At 45.3% G+C, this 26,993-nt stretch overlaps 2 protein-coding genes across 3 annotated transcripts in view; one reads left to right on the top strand and one right to left on the bottom strand.

Moving 5' to 3' along the window:
• Nucleotides 1-1,666: 1,666 nt before the first annotated feature.
• Nucleotides 1,667-6,653, bottom strand: ZNF281 (zinc finger protein 281). 2 transcript variants are annotated; one of them, XM_070384667.1, is made up of 2 exons: nucleotides 6,536-6,653; nucleotides 1,667-6,388 (listed from the first exon to the last, which is right to left on the bottom strand). In XM_070384667.1, the coding sequence occupies exon 2, from the start codon at nucleotides 6,372-6,374 to the stop codon at nucleotides 3,753-3,755; it is 2,622 nt and encodes an 873-aa protein (XP_070240768.1). In that variant the 5' UTR covers nucleotides 6,375-6,388; nucleotides 6,536-6,653; the 3' UTR covers nucleotides 1,667-3,752. The 2 variants fall into 2 exon arrangements, with proteins under 2 accessions (XP_070240768.1, XP_070240767.1); XM_070384666.1 differs by having other exon boundaries at nucleotides 1,667-6,392; nucleotides 6,536-6,644.
• LOC138991227 (uncharacterized) overlaps nucleotides 6,536-26,993 on the top strand; it is a 30,809-nt gene continuing 10,351 nt past the window's right edge. The window contains exons 1-5 of the mRNA XM_070384668.1: nucleotides 6,536-11,545; nucleotides 12,524-12,668; nucleotides 12,919-13,136; nucleotides 23,269-23,913; nucleotides 25,282-26,914. Of these exons, the coding sequence (XP_070240769.1) occupies nucleotides 6,595-7,206 (612 nt within the window). The 5' untranslated portion in view covers nucleotides 6,536-6,594 and the 3' untranslated portion in view covers nucleotides 7,207-11,545; nucleotides 12,524-12,668; nucleotides 12,919-13,136; nucleotides 23,269-23,913; nucleotides 25,282-26,914. The remainder of the gene's footprint in view (nucleotides 11,546-12,523; nucleotides 12,669-12,918; nucleotides 13,137-23,268; nucleotides 23,914-25,281; nucleotides 26,915-26,993) is intronic.

Raw genomic sequence — 26,993 nt, 5'->3', positions numbered from 1 at the left:
AGAACTGTCCTCGTGAACACCAGACGGCCAACATCCGTGGGCCAGAGCCACGCCGCCTCCCGCGACAACGCGAGGCTGGCAGCAGAGCGCTGACGGAGGAGCCTCGCGTCACATCCCAGAGACGAGCTCCTGTCGTCGCGTCTCAGAGCACACAGAGACCGTGGCACTGTGAAACGGCAGTCTTCAGGCGCAGCTCACTAAAAATGGAGCTCTTTAGTCCAGCAGTCAATTCTTTTCTGAGGGAAATTCTCCAGTTCAGCAAGAACTTAGGAATTCGGAAGCTAAGAACTGTGTGGCCTCAGGAGGCTGGACTGCTCAAACTCACGCAGTTCAGGCTTGAATGCTACTAATGACAAATGACTACAAAACCAGACACCAGAGGTGAACCAAAAGTTATGCCTCTCTCGTCTGATGAGTGTAATACAGAAAAACTATCTGAGGTAGAAATATTTGTAAACTGCAATTTTAAAAAAAACTTGTACAGATTTTTCCCCCACATTTTTTTTGTTTTCATTATTGAATAAGATTACCTTACAAATCACCAACAGGCAACTGCCAAATTATGGTAGACCTTATCTTGAATTCACAGCAGCGAAGTCCAAATTCAAAGCATATTTCCCTACTTCATACCCTAATATGTGAGAAGTAAAATCTTAACTTTAAAATTATCATATTCAGATACAGACATTCCATGCAAAGGATAAAAAGGGGGGAGGGTCAGTAGATGAACAAAATTAATGCTAAGGTTAATTAATGTTACGGTTAATCTAGAACAGAGAAATAAGTCACCGGTGCAGAAGACATCATGAGTTGGATTTTAACGCAGCATCAGTGAGATTTCACTTAGTGCTCTTGTTCAAGAAAACGACCAAATCTAGGGAATAATCTTGGCAAAGAGAAAACAAATTTACTTTCCCTAATTAAATGGCTCCATGAGTAGACAGCCTCTCTACAGAGAAATCCACGTTTACGCTTAACATGAATGTATCATGTGTCTACATAGTATGATATACGAAAAAAGCAAAGCCTCAAACACCTATTCTACCCTCTAAATTTCAAAGCATAATTTTTCTCACAGATTTTACACACACATACAATTCTTCCCCTTTATCTTTAAAACTTAACATACATACTAACTTTCAAACCTTTTCTGCATCCTCAGTATTTACATGTCTTGGCTCTCTCCCTCTAATATCTATACTCACAACTTCTTGAAACACTGTTAAACTATGATTTAAAAATGTTTTCTTCCCTACTAAAAATGCTCAGGGCCACCTTCGTATCATACTGTTCTTTCATTACAATCTTCTGGGGTTAAAAAGGATGCACCTAGAACCCAGAGATACTGGAATCTGATTTAAAATGAAACCTCAATAAGTAATCTCTCTGGAATAATATTTGGGATGGCTAACCGCATTTCCATGTTCTAACTTCCATACTATTAAGTTTCTATTGTTGCATACGCCTCAATTTGAAGAAAATATTCAACCAATTTTCAAGTAAAATAAAACCTAGAAACATAAAACACTCAAGTTAAAAACACAGACATAAAATCCCAGTCCCTAAACTGCAGGTTGTATTACTGCCGTAAGTATTTTATGAAATGTATTTAAAATAAAAACCTGAAAAATGTGGCTGGATATTAAGTGATATCTCCTTTCTTCGATTTTGTGATTAACAGGTCTTTTATTGGTAGTAAACTAGAGCAAACAATCAGAATAGTACATATGCAGTATTCAGTACACACAATAAAAGTTAAAGGAATTCAAAACCTGTATAAAACAAAACACTGGAGAAAAAAATCATACAGCTCAAGAGATACAGTGGGAAAGGTCCTCTCCATCCTGACTGCAGCTTGTACTCTGCGCCCAACAGGACTGACAGCACTCACCAAGATAACACAGACTTTTAGTGCTGAGTGTATTTAAGAGGATTAAACACGTTTTCTAAGAATCTTGCAATGACAAATAAGTGACACTTTCGCTGGTAAAGCAGACCTTTAAAAGAGGAAAGTGGGGATAGGAAATTAACTATTTTGTAACCATTTTAAATAATTTCTCATTTTCCAAACACTGCTTTCATAACAGAAGTGTTTTACACTTGCACAATATTAATTACTTTATTATACATGGAAGCCTGTGTTAGGCTCATTACACAATAAGACTGCAAACAGCCAGTGGTACTTTTCTGACGTCAGAAGAGTACATAAGACTGAAACATCACGAAAAGTACATAAAAAACTCATCAGCATAAACATCAAAGTACATTAAAAATATAATCAGGAAAAAAATACAATTGCTAAAAAGTGGTTTAGAGCAGAGCCACTGTCTACCAGTGGCCTCAAATGGCAATTAGCGTTCAAAGCAAGTTTGGATGACTTTACAGGACCCTTCTACAATACTGACTAACGCACCCTTTTAACATGTACATTACACAGGCTGCAATTTCACAAAGAGGTGCTGATGTCATTACTTACTAAAGGAGATACTTTAACCCTCACACTGGCTCTGTCACCAGCTGGAATTACCACCTTATTAATATCCACAGCTCCGAGTTTGTGGGGCTTTATTATACATGGACATCTGTGTGGGCTGTTTTTTAAAAAGGGGGAGGGGGATGTTTGACCTATCGTTTGGTGTTTGGATGCCATAGGCATAGGAAATGCACGACGAATCATGCATTGGAATGTGAATCATTCTAGAATTAAAACTGTTCAGACAGGGAGCAGAGGGAACCAGGAAGGCCTAGAACTCTTAAGAGAGGACAGGTTAAGAACCAAAATAACAAACTCCCCCAGAGTGTGGGTGACATGTAATAACAGAGACAGAGAACAATGTTTTTAGGCCATGTATAAATACCACACACCCCAAACCTCAAAGAATTATGTAATTCCAACTTGGGTTCTAATACTGGAACCAACCAACCACGTGGGTTTTAACACTGTGCCCATCAGCTCTGGATGGAGTCACAGTCTTCTTACTGTGACTGGGATAAGGAGAGGGTGCTTTTTCTTTTCCTTCTCTTATTAAAGCTATCATTCCAGGCTTTGATCAAAGATCCAAGAATATTTGTTCTACCAGGCTGGAATGAATGTGGTTTGGAAGATCAGAGTACATTTAAAAGCTGCAACAAAATATAGGTAGCCAACATCTCAGAATTTTGGATCAGCCCAGATGGAGACAGCAAATTGAAATGTTTTCGATCCCTTAAATGATGAAACGTGTATCACATCAGCCCAGATAGAGCAATCTGAAATGTTTTCGATCCCTTACTTATGTGATGAAATGTATTATCATACTATCTGTAAATTGGATATTCCATTACAGTGATAACGTACAGAATTCCCATGCGTTATTACACTTTCCTGAGAGTAAAGCAATTAGAATAACCTTAATCCTAGCAACAAAGTTTTTTTTTTGTGGTTTTTTGTTTTGTTTTGTTTTTTTGTATGATTTTTTTTTTTTTGCATTTAAAACTTTTGGGCTATTCCCTGACAATCTATACATGTAAATTTGATTGCTAAACATTGTCACTTCGAATGTCAAACTATTTTAATCTATTGATTTTGATTAAAAATCATAATACAAACAGAGCTAAAATCACGCTAACAAAATAAACTAAATATGAAAAGTTGCATTGAAAGGGCATTACATTATTCTTAATAGGATCGTGTAGAAACATTCCAATGGCAGTGTTCTCAAAATAAAACAAAATTACATTAGAAGACCTCCAGCCTGGTCACTCCTGGGACCTTACCTGTAACTCTGGCTGGTGGGGGTCTTTACTCTGGTACTACATGGCTCACTAACATCAGACATCATGTTTGTATACCCTGAGAAATCTGACACTGAAGTCCTTGCTCTATGGTCCACTTCTCCATTAGAGTTAGTGATAAAGGTCATTGGCACCCTGCTGCCCGACTTGAACTGAGAACCAAACGCTTGTGCGAAGTTCTCGATCTGGTACGTTGTTCTAGGCTCTACGTCTTTCTGAGGATCTATCTGGCTAGCTAACTCCTGAGGTGGAATCTGAAAGCTTGTTGAGGACTCTAGGTTTTTCTGCTGCTCCTTCTGGCTAGTCAGTTTCTGAGATGAAGACTGGAAGGCTGACGACGCCTCTAAATTCTTCTGAGAATCTATCAGGTCGTCCAGCTCCTGGGAAGGTGTCAACTGCTGATGTGTGGCATCCAAAGCGGATAAATAAAGACCTGGCTGAGACCCAAACAACATCCCAAAAGGAGGCTTTGGCAATGAAGATGGCAACACTGAGGTAACAGACTGGCCGAAACCACACTCCAAAGGAGACGTAGTGTATATCTGTTTTTCTGGGAATAAAGTGTGGTTGTGGAGAGGTGAAGACAGGCTGACAAACTGGAAACCGTGTCCCAGAGTAAAACCTGCATTCGTGGATTTTTCAAAAGCCTGTTGGAGGTATTTGGAGTATTCTTGCAACATGCTCGCCTTGTCATTTGAAGGAGTTTGGGTGCCAGGGCTCAAATTTTCCTCTTGAACCAGTTCCGAGTGTTCTCCTGAGGCGTGCAGATCCACTCGTGGCTCTGCTATGCTGAAGGGGTCCTCCTTCTGGCTCTCCGACTTGTTGGAGTACTGATCCAAAATACTCTGTAAAACCTCGTCAGGAATTCCTGACTTGTCATGACAAGACTTAATCTCCGCGTTCAGGGCGGAGGAGTCAATAAGGGACAACGGGGCCTCACTGTCCAGAACACCGACGCCCGCGGACTGAATGACGGACTGCGGGGACACCATGTGCCCCACGCTCACAGAAAAGGCACTGTTGCTGCTGGCGGTTGGCAGGTATCTTCTTTTCTTTGAGAACTGCATGGCATCATCGTAGTTACTGCTTATCTGACCTTGTTTGCCACCTGTACTCTGGAGGAGACTAATGGTCTCCACGCTACTGTTTGACACGATGCCAAGGGAGCCGCTGGGTTTCCCGGACAAGGACTTCTGCCCAACCAGGTCTGGTAACGGTGACACAAAATTCAGGTAGTTTTTATCGGTGCTCTTCCTGCTTCCTTTCTTGAAGATCAGTTTTGGCACCCTCTTCTGGAGCTCGTCTATGTCAGGGCCAACGATGCCTCCACTGGAAGGCACGGCAGGCATTTCTACGGAGTAACTCTGCGTGTTTATACTGGTGGACAGGTGGGATTCATTCGCTTTCCCCGCCTTGGGCTCCTTGCTCTCAACCGCGAGGCTCTTGGACTTCGCTTTTCTCCTCGAAGAACTGGTATTTCCCTGAGACAACACAGCCAGGTTACCCACGCCGCTGTGGCTGCCGGAGGACCCAGGTTCCGCGCTGGGCGCCCCCTTGCCCAGGGCCTCCCCGCACGTGCGCCTGTGCTTCAGCAGCCGGTCAGTCCTGGAGAAGTACTGCTGGCAAGTGTCGCATCTGTATGGCTTTTCTCCGCTGTGCGTGCGCTTGTGCCTCTCCATGTGGTACTTCTGGATGAACTTCATGCTGCACTGGTCGCAGCCGAAGGGCTTCTCGCGGCTGTGGATCTTCTCGTGCCGCTGCAGCAGGTACTTCTGGATGAAGCCCATGCTGCACTGGCCGCACTGGAAGGGCCGCTCGCCCGTGTGGATGAGGACGTGCCGGCGCAGGTGGTAGGAGCTGCGGAACGCCGCGCTGCAGTGGTCGCAGACGTGGGGCTTCTGGCTCGGGGACAGCACGGAGCCCTCCCCGTCCCCCGCCGGCGGCGGCTTGGAAGAGGCGCCCGGCTTCCTCTTGGCTTTGATTCCCTGAGATTCTGGCTTTGGCCTCTTGGCCTTCTTGACGCTCGCGTCCGGCTTGGGCTCCTCGGGGCCGCGGGGGTCGTCAGTCCGGCCGAGCAGCACGTCGCGCGGGTGCGGGTGCTGGTGCGGGGCGGGCGGCGGCGGGTGCAGGGCGCTCAGGTCCTGGATGACGCCCGCGCCGCCCCCGTCCCCGCCGCCCAGCCCCGGCGCCCGCTCGTCGGCCCCCGCGAACAGCCCCCCGTAGTGGGGGTGGGGGGCGCCCGGCGGCTCGTCGGGGTCGGCCGGCTTCTCCTGCTTGATGCTGACCAGCGACTGCAGGAAGCCCCAGGGGGTCCTCTGCGCCGGGAAGGCCGCGCCGGGCGCCGCCGGCTCCTTCTTGAAAGTCACGTCCGGGGCGGGCGCCGGGGGGGGCTCGGCGGCCGGGGCCGCGGCCGGGGCGGCGGCCAGCACGCACTGCGGGGGAGGGGCGGCCGCGCCCGCCGGCCGCGCGAAGCTGGCGACCGGGGGCAGCCGGTGGTTGAACATCACCATGCCCGGCGGGAAGCTAGGCTCCATCTCCGCCCGCCCGCCGCTGCCCGCGCCGCCGCCGCCGCCGCTCAGGAACGCGCTGCCGACTTTCATGCCCCGGAGCAGGCCTGGCTGAGGAGAGGAGAGAGGAGTGGGCCGGCCGCCGGCCGCGGCGCCCCCCCGCCCGCCGCCGCCGCCACCGCGCCCCGGCCCGCGCCCGCGCCGCCCGCCGCCGCCGCCGCCGCCCGCCGCCCGCGCCCGCGCCCCGCACTTACGGGTCCCGCCGCCGCCGCCGCCGCCTCCGGTTAATAAAAATAACGCCGTCCTCTCCACAATGGAATTAAAAGCCTGCGCGGCACTGCGCAGCCGCGGCGCGGAGCCTGCCGGGAGCTCGGCGACCCGGCCCGAGGGCCGCGGCGCCGGCCAACGCGCCTGCGCGGCGGCTTCCGCCCGGCCGTCTGTCAATCACGCGGGCGGTTGGGCGGAGGGAGCCCCCCGGGAGGGGAGGCCTGGGGCGGCCCGGTGCGATTGGTGGGGACGCGCGCGCCGGGCGGGCTGCGGGCTGTGCGGCTGCGCGGCGGCGGCGGAAGGCCTGAGGGACGCGAAGCTGCGCGCGGAGGGGTCGGCCTCTCCTGTCTTTGCGGCTTGCGGGCCGGCTGTCGCACCCGAATCCCGGCACGGACCCGGGGGAAGCTCGGGCGCCGTGGCTTCTGCCCGCTTTGCAGGGGGCGTCCAGTGCTCGGGGTTTGAGACGGGGCGCTTATGGCGCCTCTCCTGGGCTGGCACACTCTTTAATAATGGGCGCGGATCCTCTGCATTTGTGGGAGGGGCCCGCTTTGAAACCGCAGCGGAGAGAGGTACAGTTGAAAAAAGGAAAAAAAAACAAACAAACATTGTCTTACTGCCAACCTACCTGAAGGCTACGGGAAGAGGAGACCGCGTGTAATCCAGGTGCGGCAACCCTGTAAAGCACGCCCACACACATACTTCATCATCAGATGTTTTTTAAATGCCCGCATACCTTCGCAGTCTGTCTAATGAGTCTGCCGGCCCTGTTGTGTTGCTGCCTGGCGGTCTGTGTTATTTACGAAAAATGGACCGCCAGGCCCCTCTGAGAGCCCTCCTCCGATCCACTCTCCCTTCTATAGGATACGGAGAAACGCGGGCAAAATCACTATAATTTGTTTTCTTAAGAGAAAGTCACAAAGCAAAATCATGAAATCACAGATCAACAAAAATCGAACAAATATATATTCATTGCTTAATGTACACACAAGGAAGGCACCCACTTTCATGTTAAGCACGTAGAAACTTAAGACAGCAACTTTCCTAACCAAGACTGTATGTAAATCCCAGACTTTTTTTTTTTTTTTCAGATAAAAACCAGCCTTATGACAATAATTTCTTTGCATGGCACATTTTAATAATGAAATTACAAGTCCATTGCTTCACTAGTCCATTGAAATTACTAGTCCATTGCTGGTATTTCTAGCCAAATAACTTCTCATGGTTAAATAAGAAATGACGTCTCATTGAAATTTCCCAACTGGAAACTTAAAAATTATTATTTTATCCTTATGGCATCCGGTCCCATTACTTCAAGGCAAATAGAAGGGGAAAAGTGGAAACAGTGACAGATTTTATTTTCTTGGGCTTCAAAATCGATGCAGACAGTGACTGCAGCCATGAAATTAAAAGTTGCTTACTACTTGGAAGGAAAATTAGGAGAAGGCAGTGGCAACCCACTCCAGTACTGTTGCCTGGAAAATCCCATGGACCTCGGAGCCTGGTAGGCTGCAGTCCATGGGATCACTAGGAGTCTTACACGACTGAGCGCCTTCTCTTTCACTTTTCACTTTCATGCATTGGAGAAGGAAATGGCAACCCACTCCAGTGTTCTTGCCTGGAGAATCCCAGGGACCGCGGAGCCTGGCAGGCTGCCGTCTCTGGGGTCACACAGGGTCGGACACAACTGAAGTGACTTAGCAGCAGCAGCAGACAGCAAAAGAGCAGAGACAACACTTTGCCAACAAAGGTCCATATGGTCAAAGCTATGGTTTTTCCAGTAGTCATGTATGGATGTGAGAGTTGGACCATAAAGAAAGCTGAGCACCGAAGAATTGATGCTTTTGAACTGTGGTGTTGGAGAAGACTCTAGAGAGTCCCTTGGACAGCAAGGAGATCAAACCAGTCAATCCTAAAGGAAATCAACCCTGAATATTCTTTGGAAGGACTGATGCTGAAGCTGAAGCTCCAATAGTTTGGCCACCTGATTCGAAGAACTGACTCCTTAGAAGAAACCCTGATGCTGGGAAAGATTGAAGGCAGGAAGAGAAGGGGACGACAGAGGATGAGATGTTTGGGTGGCATCACTGAATCAATGGACCTGAGTTTGAGTGTACTCAAAGAGATAGTGAAGGATGGGGAAGCCTAGCATGCAGCAATTCAGTTCAGATCATTCGCTCAGTCATGTCCGACTCTTCAATCCCATGGACTGCAGCACGCCAGGCCTAGGGGGTCGCAAAGCATTAGACACATTACTTTGCCAAAAAAGGTCCATCTAGTCAAGGTTATGGTTTTTCCAGTGGTCATGTATGAATGTGAAAGTTGGACTGTGAAGAAAGCTGAGCGCCGAAGAATTGATGCTTTTGAACTGTGGTGTTGGAGAAGACTCTTGAGAGTCCCTTGGACTGCAAGGAGATCCACCTGGTCCATTCTGAAGGAGATCAGCCCTGGGATTTCTTTGGAAGGAATGATGCTAAAGCTGAAACTCCAGTACTTGGGCCACCTCATGTGAAGAGTTGACTCACTGGAAAAGACTCTGATGCTGGGAGGGATTGGGGGCAGGAGGAGAAGGGGATGACAGAGGATGAGATGGCTGGATGGCATCACCGACTCTTTGGACATGAGTTTGGGTGAACTCTGGGAGTTGGTGATGGACAGGGAGGCCTGGCGTGCTGCAGTTCATAGGGTCGAAAAGAGTCAGACACGACTGATCGACTGAACTGAACTGAGCTGAGCAACTAAACAACAATAAACGGGCCTCTCTGAGCTCAAAAGCTCGTGCTCAATCGCTCAGTCACATCCAACTCTTTACAGTTCTTTGGACTGTAGCCGTCCATGGGATTTCCCAGGAAAGAATACTGGAGTGGGCTGCCATTTCCTCCTCCAGGGGATCTTCCTGACCCAGGAATCAAACTCATGTCTCCTGTGTTTCCTGCCTTGCAGGCAGATTTTTTTACCTGCTGAGCCATCAGGGAAGCCCCTCAAAAACTTAGAGACAGTATTTAATAAGTATTTTGAATAGAGAAATATTAGTATTTTTGTAACCTCGTGCAACTACACTGAAGTATTCTGCCACATAAACTGCAACTTTGATACTGTCAAGTACAGTTAAGTGTTAAAAGAAAGACTGAAGATTCACAAACTTGAGGCAGGAGTATAGTATTAGTCAATGCCTATGAGAAATGAGGCTGTCCCTTTACTCGGGGTGGCAGTGTTTAATGGTAAGCTGGGATGCATATAAGCTAGTCCAAGCATGAAGGGCAGCAGGACACTCATATGAAAAGCCAACTTTGTTCCTCAGTTATCAAGATAAGAAACCTGTCATTTCTCTCCTTCACTCTGTCAGCCTTGAGATCCTCCAAGCCGACTTGCCTCCGTGTTGTACACCCCATATATCAGGAAGATGAAGAGACCCTGTAAAGTAAAATGGAGGGAAAAAGCTGTTACCGCTAATCATTTCAGCAGTAGAAATACCTGAAATAAACTTTCCTGGGGACAGACAAAAGAAGACACACTTCATCAAGGTCAATTTATTTTTCTATTTTTCAACATTAGAAGCGGTGCCTTGAGCATTTATAAGATAACAGACCAGCACATCACTTAGAGTGCTTGTGCTATTCAGTTTTCCTTAGAAATGAAAAAATAAAAATGCCATCCCAGGTATGTAGAATATGAATTAGAAAAATCCGTATACCAGTCTCTGAAAGATAGCTGGGTAACGGAAAACAAACTCAGGAAATGTCATCAAAGGAATCAGAGAAAGAGCGCTAAGCATCAGTATTTATAACCAGTCTTTTAGACTACAGCAATTAGAATACGTTTGTCACAGTCTTCAGTGGGGTAAAAAATCTTTTTTAATATTAAAGTATAAAACAGCTGAAAGAATAAAGTTAGGGTGGTAAGTGTGAATAGTTTTTAAATATTTAAAATGCCACTTCAAGTTAAAATTTCACATTATCAGCCGTTGTGAAACTGCACATCTTTTTATTGTATCCTATATGTAATAAAAGTTCCAAAGATCTGTATTTATTAGTTCTTAGCATTAGAAAATACTTAATTGTAAGATATAAATTAAATCTGTCTCTTAAATCTAAAGTTGCACAAGGAACTATATTCAATATCCCGTGATAAACCACAGTGGGAAAGAATATGAAAAAGAGTGTGTGTGTGTGTGTGTGTGTGTGTGTGTGTGTGCGCGCGCGTGCGCGCACGCAGCTGAATCACTTTACAGTAGAAGTTAACATTGTAAATCAACTATACTTCAGTAAAATAAACATTTTTTTAAATCTAGTATCTTACATTTTAAAAGTAAATAAAACTGATATGGCTTAAACTTAGGAATAATATGGAGCAAGAAATTTCCCATGTGTTTTTGCCTTACAGAGGAAATAAAAATCTGTATTGTATTAGTCTTGTTAGGTACTAATAAATCAAATACTAAATAGGTGTCTGGGGTAAAATCTGGACCTGATTCAAATAAAGTAATATGGCATTTTCAAAAAGAAAATATTACAGGAAAATTTAAACATTTGTTTTACCTCTGAATACTTACATCTTACAGACTATGGGAACCACCCTAGAACAAGGAGACTGAATAAAACAGAAATGAGTTTTGTTCTTTGTTCTGGTTCCTTTTTAGCAGACTTTATTTTTTAAAAGCAATTTTATATTTACAGAAAAATTCAGAAGATAGTACCGAGGGCCTGCTTGTGTCTGCACTCAATTTCCTCTACTGTCAACATTTTACGTTAGTGTGGCACGTTTTTTTACAATCAATCCTGTTGGTTTTCAAGACCACTATGTAATGCCAGAAACTAGAACAATTACAGTACTCGCACCGCATCTTTCAAGTTGCCTTTGTCAAGATACACAGAGTGCCCACAAGATATACAGAGTGCCCACTGGATTTAAGCTGCTTAAGTACCACTCATGTTCTGGGCTATTCGTACGTATTCTGGATCATTCAAGAAGTACTTCTTTCTCCGATTTATGAAAAAGCTGTAAGATAACGGACATCCCTCCTTCCTTTGTGTGTGTGAGTGTGTGTGTTCAGTCATGTCTGACTCTTTGCAACCCCGTGGATGTAGCCAGCCAGGCTCCTCTGTCCATGGAATTTCCCAGGCGAGAATACTGGAGTGGGCTGCCATGCCGTCCTCCAGGGGGTCTTCCCGACCCAGGGGTAGAACCCGCTTTCCCGACCCAGGGGTGGAACCCGCGTCTCCTGCATTGGCAGACAGGTTCTTTACCACTGCGACACCTGGGCAGTCCCCTCCTTCCTTTAGTAACTGCTGCTTTTTATATCGTATTGTGTTCTATAGTTGTAAAGTTAAGAGTAGGTCATTCAGACTTTAATTCTGTTTGTGAGATAGGAGTATTTTGCTTTGTGAAATAGATAAGTTTTTTCTAAGAGTTTGCCATTAACACAGCATTATATATGCTTAATTGCCGATCTGTCAATCTGTCCATCCTCTATCACCCATCAACCTGTCTTACTTTTTGATACAGAAATCAGTACACTCTCCCTGAAGTCAATATTGCTTACAGTAATAGATGACTTTGGGACTAAATACAATTTCCTGTATATTGAATAATATGCACTATGATATCAATATATTAAGAAATTTAGCTGTTTTCATGAAATCCACTGGATGCTCTGAAAATCATTTCTCTTCTAAAATTTGTATAATTACTCCAATAATTTATTTTGTAAATTCAATTTTTCCAAGAGGGAAAAAAAATAAACAGTCACACTTGCCCTCACATCTTGGTGAAGTGATGAGAATATTTGTATTTATTGCACTTCCATATTTCTTGTTACACATTTTAAAATTTAATACAGTTATCCTTAAAGTACTATAAAATGATCAACATCAAAACTCTCTCTGTTGAAAAAAGAAATTAGACTGAAAAGAGATTTTTAAATAAAAGCAGCTTCAGTCTCAAACATTTTTTTTCTCTTTTTCCTGTTTCTTCAACAGACACACTTAAGAGCATGATGAGCAAAGCCCCTAAATGATGATTTCCCAAGACCCCAAGAAGTCTGCGCCTCGAAGTCACTCCAAAGAATGCCTGTCTTTCTTCCTCTTGGGTTGTGCCCCTGATACCACCACAACCAGTTGAAAGGTAAAGTGTTAGTGATAATTAATTTTTAATTGACCTGTATGCCTCACCCACGATGCCTTTTTTCCCCCTGATTTTACCAGCTATTGAACAGTTGTGATGGTTTGCACCTAACTCTGAAGAATTTCATAAACCCTTCACTGCTGGATAAACATCCCATTTCCTCTATTTTCCAATGAGAAAAATCAAAAGAGAAACAGCGAAACAGAGCGGTCCTGAGCCATAACTATGACCCACTCTCCAACCCCCGCAGAGAATGCCTTTAAGGACAGCTGGAAGGAAGCAACTGCCAAACTTCAACTGGCACTAGGTTCCTGGGGCTCCTTACGCCCACATTCTGTGCTGCCAGGGTGAATACTGGAGTGTGCCACATCTCCGGATGAATGACCCCGCACGTCTGTTAGGAAGTTTCTGCAGTTCCATCCACAGACACACCCAGCCATCGTGTGTTTGGAGTCCTTACCTATAGAGGTACCGCTTTCTCAATATTTTAGTCCCAGTAATGTGAAAAGTGTTAGTTGTTCAGTCGTGTCCAACTCTGACTCTTTGCCATCCTATGAACCATGTAGCCCACCAGCTTCCTCTGTCCATGGGATTCTCCAGGCAAGAATACTGGAGTGAGTAGCCGTTCCCTTCTCCAGGGGCTCTTCCCAACCCAGGGATCGAACTTGGGTCTCCCGTATTGCAGCGGACAGTCTTTACCTTCTGAGGCAGCAGGGAAACCCCTAGTCCCGGTAAAAATAACACTGATTGGGAGGGAGCACCCCAGGTGTGGCTGGATTCCTGTAGCGTGTGCGTGCTTACAGGCAAGAGCCATAAAGGGGAAGAACACCAGGATGTCACATTTAATACTGTACAGAAGTTAAAAATAGAACTTAAGGGGAGGAGGTGGGACTCATCCTGTTTCTTTATTCTCATTTATGTATAAAACTTTCAAAACTGAGGCAGCTTTGTAAATACTGTTACAGAAGTCCGTGGAAGAGTGTCTGATGATGGATTCAAGGGCTGATACCTAGTCTGTTATTTCTATATTATTGTCCTGAACCTTCATAGGGCACTTCGTGACTGCTACAAAATAATCTTCTTTGAAGTGCTAATATGTTCTTTCCTGGCAATACAAAGAACAGGAAAGGTGCCACATACACAGTATACCGCCTACTCAGGAATCTGAATCAGATTAACAATGCTAATATATGTAGAGCCCTCTCAAAGCACTTTCATTTACATAATTCCGTTTGCTCCTCACCACAATGCTGCCAAGTGGGCGGCGTGCGTATTATTGGCTTTATCTTATATGTGGGGATCTGGAGGCTCGCTTGGAGGGCCAGCATGCGGACAAGCTGGCGGAGCCAAGGACTCGTGAGTTCTCACTCCTCACACCCTGCCTTCAGTAGACACTTTCATGACTTAAGTCACCAGCTTGAAGATAATGCATTTGGAAAGATCTTTCAGAGCTGGAGTTTGCTGGAAGCATCTTGCAGTTTGATTAGCTCAAGATCAGGGACTCAGTCTCCAGTAATAACCCTGCTCCTCTGCCAGCCTAAGAGGGCCTGGCAAGTGCAGCAGGAAATGGGCTTCGAAAGGGTGATCCTTAGCTGCTCTGTGCCAGGCCCCATCTTTTGTCCTTTCCTACCAAATTCTCCTTCAATGATACCTGCTTGCTAGTTGCTGGGAAATGTATCTTTTCACATCCAAAGCCTGCTAAGTAACCGTATAGTCAAATATCCTTATCAGCATCTCCCGAACTTCTTTGCATGGATGGCCCTCTCCGTGTGTTTATTTCTTTATAAATCACGCTCCAAAGTAGCTGCTGTTAATAATTCCCATTTGGGGGACAAAATCCCATAGAAACAAAGCATCAGGGGACAATGGCACGTATGCTCCAGGTTGCTCATGGCAGCACGCGGTGAGGTGGCAGAGACCTGGAAACAACCGCAGGCCCTCCGACCCGAATACACCGAAACACAGCGAAAGACGGTGGCACCTCCAGCCCCTGGACTATCAGGCAGCTGCAAGGGTGAGTGAGAGCCTGTGTACCAGCCTGGAGAGATCCCCGTGTGGTGTTAAATAAGAAAAGGGGAGAAGACAGACACGTGCGTTATATCGTCTCATTTTCGCAAAACGAGTGACAAGCCTTCCCTTCCTCTTGCCCAAATAGAACTGATTAAACTAGAGAAAACAGTAGAAAGCTTCACACCAAACCATTTATTATTTTTCATATGCTGGATGTGAGTGTGGTCTGGTGAGCAAGTGGACACAGAAGTTCGAGCCTTAGGAAGGATGTCTGGGATGGAAATCTGTATGGATTGGGAGTCACAGAGTTCGTGGGAGAAGGACACCAACACCCAGGTCAGCACGTTAGGGTGAGAGTAGAGACAGGGGCCGTGGACAAGACTCTGGGGGGCGTGATTTCTGCGGCAGAGATGACAGAAAGAAAAGAACCAGTGATGATCAACAAGGTCCTCCTGTACAGCACAGGGAACTATATTCTATATCCTGTGATAAACCACAAAGGCAAAGAACATGAAAAAGAGTATATAGTGTAACAGCGAGTTTGCTGTACAGCAGAAATTAAACACAACATTGTAAATCAGCCATACTTCAGTACATTTTCTTTAAAAGGAAAGAAAGGAGCCAGTGAAGGAGGAATCAGGTTAAAAGAGGGTGTTTTCAGGGAAGACATGGGAAGAGCGTTTCAAGGAGGAAGAAATAATTAGTGGCAAACGCAGGTTAAAGGGATCTAGTTCTGGCGCTTGCCAGCTCTGTGAGGTTGGGCAAAGTACTCGACATCTCTGTCGCTCACTTTCATCTTGCATAAAAGGTGCACACGCATTGTAACTGTCTCACAGGATTGTTACAGGAATTAAATGGTGTAAAGTGTCTATAAAGTGCTTAGAACAGACCGTGGCACGAGTAATTGCCACTGAATGATGACTTCACAGTAAGGTCAAAATGATGACTTCACAGTAAGGTCAAAATGATGACTTCACAGTAAGGTCAAAATGATGACTTCACAGTAAGGTCACATAAAGGCCCTGAAGCCCTAGTGGACTTGGGAGGGGTTTATTCATCCCACTTAGGTCTGTGTCCCTACTGTGTTTTAGGCATGTTAGATAGTTACTCTTCAGTCAGTAAGTCGTGTTTGACTCTGCGACCCCATAAGCTGCAGCACGCCAGGCTTCCCTGTCCTTCACTATCTCCCAGAGTTTGCTCACACTGATGCCCATCAAGTCGGTGATGCCAGCCAACCATCCCATCCTCTGTTGCCCCCTTCTCCTCCTGCCTTCAGTCTTTCCCAGCATCAGGGTCTTTTCCAGTGAGTCAGCTTCTCACATCAGGTGGCCAAAGTATTGGAGCTTCAGCTTTAGCATCAGCCCTTCCAGTAAATACTCAGGGTTGATTCCCTTTAGGATTAACTGCTTTGAACTCCTTGCAGTCCAAGGAGCTCTCGAGTCTTCTCCAGCACCACAGTTCAAAAGCATCAGTTCTTCGGCGCTGAGCTTTCTTTATGGTCCAGCTGTCACATTTGTACATGACTACTAGGAAAACTACAGCTCTGACTATACAGACCTTTGTCAGCAAAGTGATGTCTCTGCTTTTTAATACACTGTCTAGGATTCCCTGGTGTCTCACCTGGTAAAGAATCCACCTGCAGTACAGCAGACTCTGATTCCGTTCCTGGGTCAGGAAGATCCCCTGGAGAAGGGGATGGCTGCCCACTCCAGTATTCTGGCCTGGAGAGTTCCATGGACTGTGTAGTCCATGCAGTCGCAAAGAGTCAGACACGACTGAGCGACTTTCACTTTCACAGCTTTGTCACAGATTTTCTTCCAGGGAACAAGCGTCTTTTAATTTCGTGGCTGCAGTTCACTCTAGATAGATTCATGAACAAAACAATGAACTTGCTCTTCATGGAACTCAGACTCTGGTGAAGGAGGATTATTGGATGTGGATTGTGTGTGTTGTTCTCCTCACCTGATGGGTTGACCCCGCTCATTCTGCACAGCTACCCTCTGATGCGGGTACCATAATTATCCCATTTTACAGATAAGAACACTGAGTGGCACAGGGGGATTTGGAAAGCCCCTGGGGGCAGGAAGAGGCAGAGCAGTCTTTGAACCGAGCTGGACTGGCTCTGGAAAACACCTCCTCAGGTTCCACATTTGTGGTCTCCAGGTGGCTGCTGCTGACCTCACACACAGCCTCTGCACAAGCACGGGATTGGGGGGAGTACCCAGACTGCAGTTAAGACAGCATTGAATGGCAGCTTGTTTATCAAGAGAGAGATTGAAAGCATTTCCACAGAGAAGCAAACTAACAAAGTCCAAGCCCGTGGGTTTATTTTGTTTGCATGATAGAGTAAGGAAATGGCTGAAAGCTGGAATGGTAAGCCTGTTCTTTGGTTAAGTCTGTCTCAAATATCTGTTTCCACTATTTTTTTTGCAGTGAGCTAGGGGGACAGTCAAGACTAAGATCTCTCGTGAACGTTTGAGAGTGTATATTTGGCACTATTTATTAAAGCAAAGTCAGTGTAATTGAAGTATCAGATCCACATGTGGCAGAATCTCATTCTATTACAAAAATCAAAGACGACGAAATGTATTCTTGACCAGATTTGAGACGGCTAAAGCTTGCAGAGGAGAGATCAGGGTTTTGGGTCAATGTGAAAAAATGGGAAGAGTAGTCTTACCTTTCCTTGGTATGGTTCTGAGTAAGTAGGTCTCAGGAATCTGCATTGTTCACGCACACCCCATTGGTTCCGACGCGTAATAAATTGTCAAATTCATTCCACTAGCTCTGTGACCTAGGGCAAATTACTCCATCTCTCTGTGCTTCAATTACCTCATTATGAATGGCAATAATAATAGTATCTACCTCAGAGATTCATTGGGATAATCAAATGAGTTAAATTTTAGCACATGCCTGGCTCAATATAAGCACTGTACACATATCTGTCATGTAGAATAAACAACTCATTTTTTAAAGTATAGTTGATTTACAGTATTATATTACTTTTAGGTATACAACATAGTGATTCAACATTTTTATAGATATACTCCATTTAGACTTATTGTAAAATACTCTCATATTCCCTGTTCTGTACAACACATCCTTGTACCTTATTTATTTTATGCATGGTACTTTGTGTTTTAAGGAATAATCAGCAAATATAAGTCTGTTTCACTTTAGAGGGGTTGGAGTTTCCCTTATCTGAAGACCAAATAAATTCTATCTCGTGACAATTTTTAGGTGTTGTAACCACAGGGTGTGGGGAGTAAAGAAAAAAATAGGAAGAATTCCAGGACAGAATGTAAAGAATTTTAGCAACAAAAATGTTCTTCTAAAGCTTTTTTGAAGTTAAGATAATTGGCCTGATATTCTCTAAGGCTTGCATTATATGTGTGTTAGCATTTTACAGCTCTCTGCTACAAGGACTCCAGAATACAGTTTAAATTTTCTATGTCAGGACCCTCTCGGTTGCAAACGACAGAAACTCCACTGAAACTAGATGAAACACATAAAATCGGAGATTTATTGAAAGGATACTGGGGTAGCTATCAGAAATGAATAACTAGTTGAATAATTAAATGTCAGAATGTCAAGAAGAGGCATGTGAAGAGGCCTGCTTCTCCACATCCTCCCAGACCATTCTCGCGGGTGGGAGATGTCATGCCCAACAAGGTCCAGACTCCTGGTTCTTACACCTCTACACACAACAGGGAAAAAGCAGCTTTTCTCTCCAAAGTCATAAGACAGGACTCTGGCCTCATGTGGGTCACATGTCCCTTGGTGGGCCAATCACGGGTGGTCTGAGGAGTGGACTGTTGTGACTGGCTCACACTGGTTTACAGTCTTACCCCTTAACCAATCGTGTGACTGGAAAAAGCAAGATCCTAAGAAAAGACGGTCTCTTCCCTTCAGACCACAGGGCTGAAGCCATGGAGAGGGATAGACAGAAATGTCTGACGCCCCAGGAAGACTTTCCAGCAGACAAGCTCACTGTCCCCAGGACTCACAACTTAGTGAGAGAGCAAAACAAACAAGGCTGTATATAAGAAATACAAGCAACTCCTCCAGCTCAACTCCAGAAAAATAAATGACCCAATCAAAAAACGGGCCAAAGAACTAAACAGACATTTCTCCAAAGAAGACTTACAGGTGGCTAACAAACACATGAAAAGATGCTCAACATCACTCATTATCAGAGAAAGGCAAATCAAGACCACTATGAGGTACCATTTCACACCAGTCAGAATGGCTGCGATCCAAAAGTCTACAAATAATAAATGCTGGAGAGGGTGTGGAGAAAAGGGAACCCTCTTACACTGTTGGTGGGAATGCAAACTAGTACAGCCACTATGGAGAACAGTGTGGAGATTCCTTAAAAAACTGGAAATAGAACTGCCTTATGATCCAGCAATCCCACTGCTGGGCATACACACCGAGGAAACCAGAAGGGAAAGAGACACGTGTACCCCAATGTTCATCGCAGCACTGTTTATAATAGCCAGGACATGGAAGCAACCTAGATGTCCATCAGCAGATGAATGGATAAGAAAGCAGTGGTACATATACACAATGGAGTATTACTCAGCCATTAAAAAGAATACATTTGAATCAGTTCTAATGAGGTGGATGAAACTGGAGCCTATTATACAGAGTGAAGTAAGCCAGAAGGAAAAACACCAATACAGTATACTAACACATATATATGGAATTTAGAAAGATGGTAACAATAACCCGGTGTACGAGACAGCAAAGGAGACACTGATGTATAGAACAGTCTTATGGACTCTGTGGGAGAGGGAGAGGGTGGGAAGATTTGGGAGAATGGCATTGAAACATGTAAAATGTCATGTAAGAGATGAGTTGCCAGTCCAGGCTCGATGCACGATGCTGGATGCTTGGGGCTAGTGCACTGGGACGACCCAGAGGGATGGTATGGGGAGGGAGGAGGGAGGAGGGTTCAGGATGGGGAACACATGTATACCTGTGGCGGATTCATTTTGATGTTTGGCAAAACTAATACAATTATGTAAAGTTTAAAAATAAAATAAAATTAGAAAAAAAAAAAGAAATACAGATACGCATAGACTAAAAAAATTAATGAATGCAAAACGAATAATAAACTCCATCAGTGAACGGAAGAAATAATAGTGCTTTGAATTTGACTCATTTGGCGTTCTGCCTTAATAATGTTTCCAATGAGTTAAGTCTGCTTCGAAATGTTGATTTGAATCTTAAATAATTATATCAAACATTTAAAAAAAAGTGCAGAAAGGCTGTTAAGTCACTTCAGTCATGTCCAACTCTGTGCGACCCCAGAGACGGCAGCCCACCAGGCTCCCCTGTCCCTGGGATTCTCCAGGCAAGGATACTGGAGTGGGTTGCCGTTTCCTTCTCCAAGGCTAATATATGTAAATTATGGAATTAGAAAATGCAAAGTTAAATATGAAAGGATCACAACTCCCCTGGTGGTCCAGTGGGTAACACTCCCAATGCAAGGGGCATGGGTTCAATCCCTGGTCAGGGAAATAGATCCCAGATGCCAGAACTAAGACCTGGCACAGCCTAAACAAATAATAATAATAAAAATATGAAAGAATCTCTTGTGAATTGGGATTCTGAGTCTTAAAAGAGGAGGGAGTATCATAGTGACCAATGACAGGTCTCATGCCTGAGAGACAAAGATTATGTGAAAAAAAACTTGCTTGGATGGAAAATCCTGATTAGAGTCTTTATAGTTTTCCGCTGAGTCCAAAGTAGTTATTTACTCTGGAAAACAGCAGAGTTATTAAAGGAATTCTAAAAAGTAAGTCGCCATGCTGCTGCTGCTGCTAAGTCGCTTCAGTTGTGTCCGACTCTGTGCAACCCCAGAGACGACAGCCCACCAGGCTCCGCCGTCTCTGGGATTCTCCAGGCAAAAACACTGGAGTGGGTTGCCATTGCCTTCTCCAATGCATGAAAGTGAAAAGTGAAAGGGAAGTCGCTCAGTCGTGTCCGACTCTAGCAACCCCATGGACTGCAGCCTACCAGGCTCCTCCATCCATGGGATTTTCCAAAAGTACTGGAGTGGGGTGCCATTGCCTTCTCCAAGTCACTGTAGAAGCTAATAATGTAAAGATCTATAGGAATAATTAGAAGGGGGCTTGGGGGGAAAATGCAGAAAGCCACAAGGGGAAGCTATTGGGAAACCCCAGAATAGAGGCCAGGATGCCTCTGTGAGAACAGAGGTGAGTGGAAAACCTGAATGTGTGCTATAGGAAAAAAAGTCGTCAAGTTTGATGAACTGGATACAAGAAACCAAAGAAAACTCAGTGCCAAAGAAATGTGAATATTTTCAACTTGAAGGTGGAACAGTAGAGGGGAATTGCGATGACTGCGTGGACAGGTGGATGGGAGGGCATCACGTAGAGACTGGAAAGGGCTTGGCCAGACCGTCGTACCAGAGAAGTGGATGTAGGGACAGAAAGACAGGGCTGGCTTTCCGATAGGGCATGCAATTCAAAAAGACTGCGCTCTGCTGGAACAGATTTTGCAAAACAACCCGCGTTATAATTACAAAGGAGTGAGAATACCACCGCCACTTACTTCTGCGCGCACTCAGTTTTCCAAGTCATACCGGCCCGGTTGCTTCACCGATGCTTGAGAAGGTTCAATCCTATTAAGCTTTCAGCGTTCCCTAATTCAGGGCATGGATTTTGACCAGCATAATGGAAGTTTGCAGAAGGTGCTATTTGGTGTCTGGATTAACCTGAAAGTCACAGGTGTCAGATAGGACATCCGCAGACCTATTTATACTTTTTTAAAAATAATGTTTTTCATATATATATGGTTTTGTTTATTTGTTTATTTTGGGCTGCACTGGGTCTTCGTTACTGCGTGGGCTTTTCTCTAGCTGCTGCGAGCGGGGCTCCTCTTCCTTGTGGTACGTGGGCTTCTCATCGCGGTGACTTCTCTTGCTGCGAAGCACAGGCTTTAGGCTCATGGGCTTCAGTAGTCACAGCCCCCGGTCTCCAGAGCACAGGTTCAGTAGTTGTGGTTCATGGGCTCAGTTGCTCTGCGGCTTCCAGAGTCCCCTGGACCAGAGATCAAACCCGTGTCCCTTGCACGGGCAGGCAGATTCTTTACCACTCAGCCACCAGGGGAGCCCTGGTTTACACGTTTATGATAAGCTTTGGGCTGAGTTTTCAAACAAGCAACGCACACATTGGTCTTCCCCACCAGGATCTGTGCTCCTTCAGGACACAAGCTTCTTATTTGCTTTTCCAATCTTAGTGACACATGGTGGGGTACTTAAAAAATGACCCCTAAGTGACAGAAATAAAGGCTGTAAGAGCAAACAAGTGATTACCCAGTTTGCTCTGCTAGTGAGTGGCCAGGCCAGAGCTGGAATTCAGACCCTCTGCTCCTAGGCTCAGGCACAGCCTCCAATGCCAAGCCCAAAGCTTTCACTCTCTTTTAAAGAAGTCTCTTGGGTCTCCATACCAGGCAAAGCGGCCCTTCTGAGCTGAGCGTAGTTTCCATTGTAAGGAAACTGTGACTCTTAAGATTAATTTGCTTTGGCAGCTGGATGCTCAGAATCAAAAGTGTGGCCTGCCATTAGCACCTCTGTGCTTTGTCCTAATTTCTGAGGATCTCTATAAACCTTCTCAAGCTCTTTTTGGAAAAGGCGAGAAGCAAATGTACATGCAGCAAATATTTAAGGCCCATCTCAGTACCTGAGGTTGAGAACGATGACGTCTTGACTTCGTATTTATAGTGACCCATTTTCTCCTCCTTAGCTTTGGTAGAATTTCTCAAGCTATTGGAGTTTTTATTGAAAATTAATACAAAACTCAAGACTCCTGGATTACTTAAAGATTTAACCTGTTAGAAAAAAAAACCTTGACTGAGAAGAGGAGTGTTTAAGGAAGTACATTGATTGGGATGATCCCCTGGAGGAGGAAATAGCAACCCACTCCAGTATTCTTGCCTGGGAAATCCCATGGACAGAGGAGCCTGGTGGGCTACAGTCCATGAGATCACAAAGAGTCAGACATGACTGAGCGACTAAGCATGCACATACATGCATATGATACATTGGTATGACCAGCATGTATATTGACATGCTAGAACACTTGCTGACATTTAAAGTAATTTTTATCAAATGTTTTTAATTTTGTGGGGAACTGCTTAAGATATGTGAGTGAAGGAAAACAGAATAAAGAAGTATTATCTTGGCTATGTAAAAGAAAATGCATTTAAAGAGAAGAGCGGAAATATGGCAAAGTATTAATGATGATTACTTTGAGTTGTAGGATTATGGATTATTTTATTTTCCACATCTACTATATATTTTTTGAATTTTCTATGTTATTATGAGAAATATGCTTTGTAAAAATAGATTTTAAAAGATTTTTTCAATAGCATGAGGCAAAAATATTCTAGGCCGTTAAATGACAAAAATCTTCATACATATTTGTGTCACAATACAATCACAAAGATACAATGGTACATGTAGAAAAAAATGGAAAAAATACTCCTAAATGTCGCTACTATGTGGTAAAATTTAAGAAAATGTCCTTTTTCCTGTTTTTCTGTTTTTTTTCTGTTTCTCCAGTGGATGGGTGTGTCTTTTACAATCAGAACTGCTCCTCCAAAGTAATATAAAAAACTCTGTGGGCCTAAAAGCCTAATAACTCTAAACTATCCAGAGTAGCTACTCTGCTAATTATTTGTGAACTGTGTCTGTCATAAATCTAGACTTCCACTTGCATTTTTTAAAAAAGATGTCACAACATATTTCTGGGAGAGTTTTGGAAAACTAGCTCAACATTTTAGCAGGATCGGACAACCTGTGGTTTCCTAGAACATCCCAGAAAAATCAGAGCTAAGGACGACTTCCACACTTCCTGTTGTGTCTGGAAGATAATGACACGGTGTGGACAGTTTAAGGAAGACAGGGGTATCTCACTGCTTTGGTGTCTGGAAACAGAGCATGGAGGAAAGTTGCTGATGCCTGTGGTGCCCTCTTCTATGCAATTCGGGCAAATTGCTCCAGGCAAACAGACCCACTGAGTGGTTGCCATGGTCTGCTGAGAAATTCGAAAAACAAAGAAAGCCTAAAAATGTTGGCATGTTGAAACAACTTGTATCTTCTGCCAAAGTCAGCTTCAGCCCTCGGAACTCATACCGTTCGCACGTGGAGTCGGTAGTCCAGCAGCTTCTCAGATCAAGGTGCTACGCTGGCAGAGGCACCCTGCAGGTAGGCCCCCATCACCCACATCACTGGACGAATACTGCTGAGCGTGCGCTGTGAGCGTGTGTTGTTGAGTGCTTTAATTGGCCAGATAGTCAACTTTCAGATTTCTAGTCTCCAGACCATCTCATCACATTCACGGGCTCCTCTATCACACATACATATACCAATCACTGTAAAATTCAGTGGTGTTATTACATGTATACCCCTCCCCCCAAAAAAACAGCTTTTTGAAAGAAGGAATAAGTATGAAACTTTAAAAATCAACAGTAAGATGGCACAAGTCCAAACTGCTTGGAAATCCCCCCTCAAATCTAACCCCCGGCATAGTATTTATTTGTAAGCGCCAGAACTCCTGAGGCTGGCCCATGCAAGTTCCCGTTTCCAGTTCCTGGTATTTCATTTATTCCTTATAAACATTTGCATAGTACTTTATAGTTTGTGAGTTACTTTTACGGAGCGTGATCTCATCTTGGCCTACAACATCCCATTCTAAAGATTAGGAAAAGAAGTCATTTGCCCAACGTTGCAGAGCAGCAGAGTGGAGACAGAACCTACATGCTGTGGTTCCTGGCTGGCGTTTTTCTGGTGTCACACTCTCCTCCTTAACAAATGACATGGCCTGTCCCCGTCGGCTGCTTTTTCTTTTACTCTTGTAGTTGTCATCTTCACCTACTTCGTGTGGTAGGCCAAAAATTAAGGGGTGAATTTCCTACAGAAGATACTGCGTAATCACCATTTCTTAAGATGGATTTAAAAGCTCATTTAACCCATCTTTGAAAGGCGAAACTGACTAAATTTACTATTTCTGCCACATATCTTGAGTTTTTTAGGCAATGAGTTTTTGGACCTAACCTAAAATCTGATGAGATTAAGCAGCTCTCAGGAGCAGTGGGCCCACGAGAGCTGAAAGTAACGTGTACCTCTGTGGCACACCCACAGCCCGAGTTCTGGGTTCTAGAATTAAATTGTCCCCAAATCCTGAATGATTAGTCATTCTTTTTTCAAAATTTATTAGCATGATATTACTGCTCTGCATGCTAACTCACTTCAGTCGTGTTTGACTCTTTGCGACCCTATGGACCATAGCCTACCAGGGTCCTCTGTCCATGGGATTCTCCAGGCAAGAATACTGGAGTGGGCTGCCACTTCTCTAGGGGGTCTTCCCAACCCAGGGATTGAGCCAGGTCACTTATGTCAATCTGCTTTGGCAGGCGGGTTCTTTACCCCTAGCGCCACCTGGGAAGCCCGTTACTGCTGAGATCAGGTCAAAGAACCTTCACTCCTAAGCAGTATAAAATACGGATTGGAGGTAGGCTCCCCATTCTCTCACTTTTTCGTTAAATTAAATAATAGTTATCCTGTTCTAAGCAGGCTCTGACCCCTGAGTGGATGGCCTGGAGAGCTGTGCCTCCCCTGGGTGCTGACCTCAGAAGCAGCTGATCCTATGGACACAGGAGAGTCGGCAGCGGCAGCTCAGCATCAAGTCCACCGACAGCGAGAGCACCGTCTCCAGTCAGACAACTTTAATACGAAAGTAGCTGTGAGAGGCCCCGGCGGGGCAGGGGCACCCAGATCCTCAGGGCGCTGTTGTGTGGCATCTTGAAAGCTCCGTTAGGCTGCCTTCTTCAGGTCAGAGTTCTACGGGCTGAAATAAGCACTTCCGTGTTACTGCAGCAAGACTGTGGGCTTCCAGTGAGCTTGGAAACACTCAGGAGCAAGCCACACACGTACCCCACCTGCCCCAGCCGTGTGCAAGCGTGCACACCCAGCTGCGAGAGGACGCAGAGCTGCTCGGTGTGGTGGGAGGAAGACCCACCTGGGCTGTCAGGCTTCCGAGCCTCTTGGCGGCCCTTCCACCACCACCACCGAGGGCCGGCCCTTCAGGCACTTGACAGGGTTTCAAGGATCCACTGACCGCCGCCCAGCACTTGTCAGAGGCGTCCGGGACACCTGACGGCTATGGGATGGGGTCTGTCGACTCTTCCTAGAGTCTCAGAGTGCTGGTTCTGCATGAAGTGACACCGTGAGAAAGCAATATATTCAAATCGTGTTTGCACAGTTTCCTTCAGCCAGTAATATTATCTATGTGAATTTTTAAGCTGAATTTTTATTCTTTTAGAAGTTATACAGAGGTTACAGAGTCAAACGGTTGCCCGAGACCTGTGATAAAAAGCATGGACCTCCACCTCCAGTTTCCCATTCCCCAGAGGTGACTAACTTTTACTCTTTGAGCTGATTGTTTTCGTGCTTACCATGTCTAAATGATACGCTTTTCTGACTAGTTCCTAGTTCTCGGTTTTCATTCCATCTATGGACATTCCACAGGGGAAAATGTGGACTTGGCTCCCCATAGCCCTGCTTTACTCGATGACCCCGACTGTCCTTTCTGTGCATTTACCCCTTCTTTTTGGTGGAGTGTGTCCTTCAGTAGCTTCCTGAGAAAGGGTGAACCGGAGACGAAGCTGTGGCCACACACATCTGAAAATGCCTCTTGTCTTTCCCTCATGCTTGGTGGACGGTACTGAATTCTAGCCTGGAAATGATTTTCCCTTAGACGTCGGAAGGCCTCTAGCAGTTATCCTCCAGCTTCTAGGGCTGCTTTTCAGAGCTGGATGTCATTGTTACTCTTGATCCTTTCTGTGAAGACTGCATTGTTCTGTCTGAAAGCTTGTTCTTCATTAGTCCCAGCGTCTGCACAGGTTCGTTCTATTTATTTATTATTCTAAACTTTATTTTATTCATTTAGTTTTATTGAAGTATAGTTGACTATGCCTGGGTCCGAGGCTCCTGCCGAGCGGGTGTCGAGCACCCAGGAAGCAGGCACTCCGCACTCCCCCCACCCCCCGCAGGTGCCTGAGATCATCAAGCACGTTTACCACCACATGCCCAGTGCCACGGATGCCACGGCCCAGGAGACCATCTGGAAGGTGCTCCACGTGCTGGCCCAGGCCTACACGGATGAGGTGGTCCTGACACTCTTCGAGATGGACGAGCAGTCCCAGAGGTGGGTGGGGTCCCCGGGGCGGCAGACAAGCCCCAGACTCTGCTGATCTGCTTATTCTTAAAATATGAGCTTCCTGGGT

This window comes from Bos mutus, chromosome 16 (genome assembly GCF_027580195.1).
Source record: "Bos mutus isolate GX-2022 chromosome 16, NWIPB_WYAK_1.1, whole genome shotgun sequence".
Taxonomy (NCBI): domain Eukaryota; kingdom Metazoa; phylum Chordata; class Mammalia; order Artiodactyla; family Bovidae; genus Bos; species Bos mutus.
This window is presented reverse-complemented; position numbering and strand designations above follow the sequence as displayed.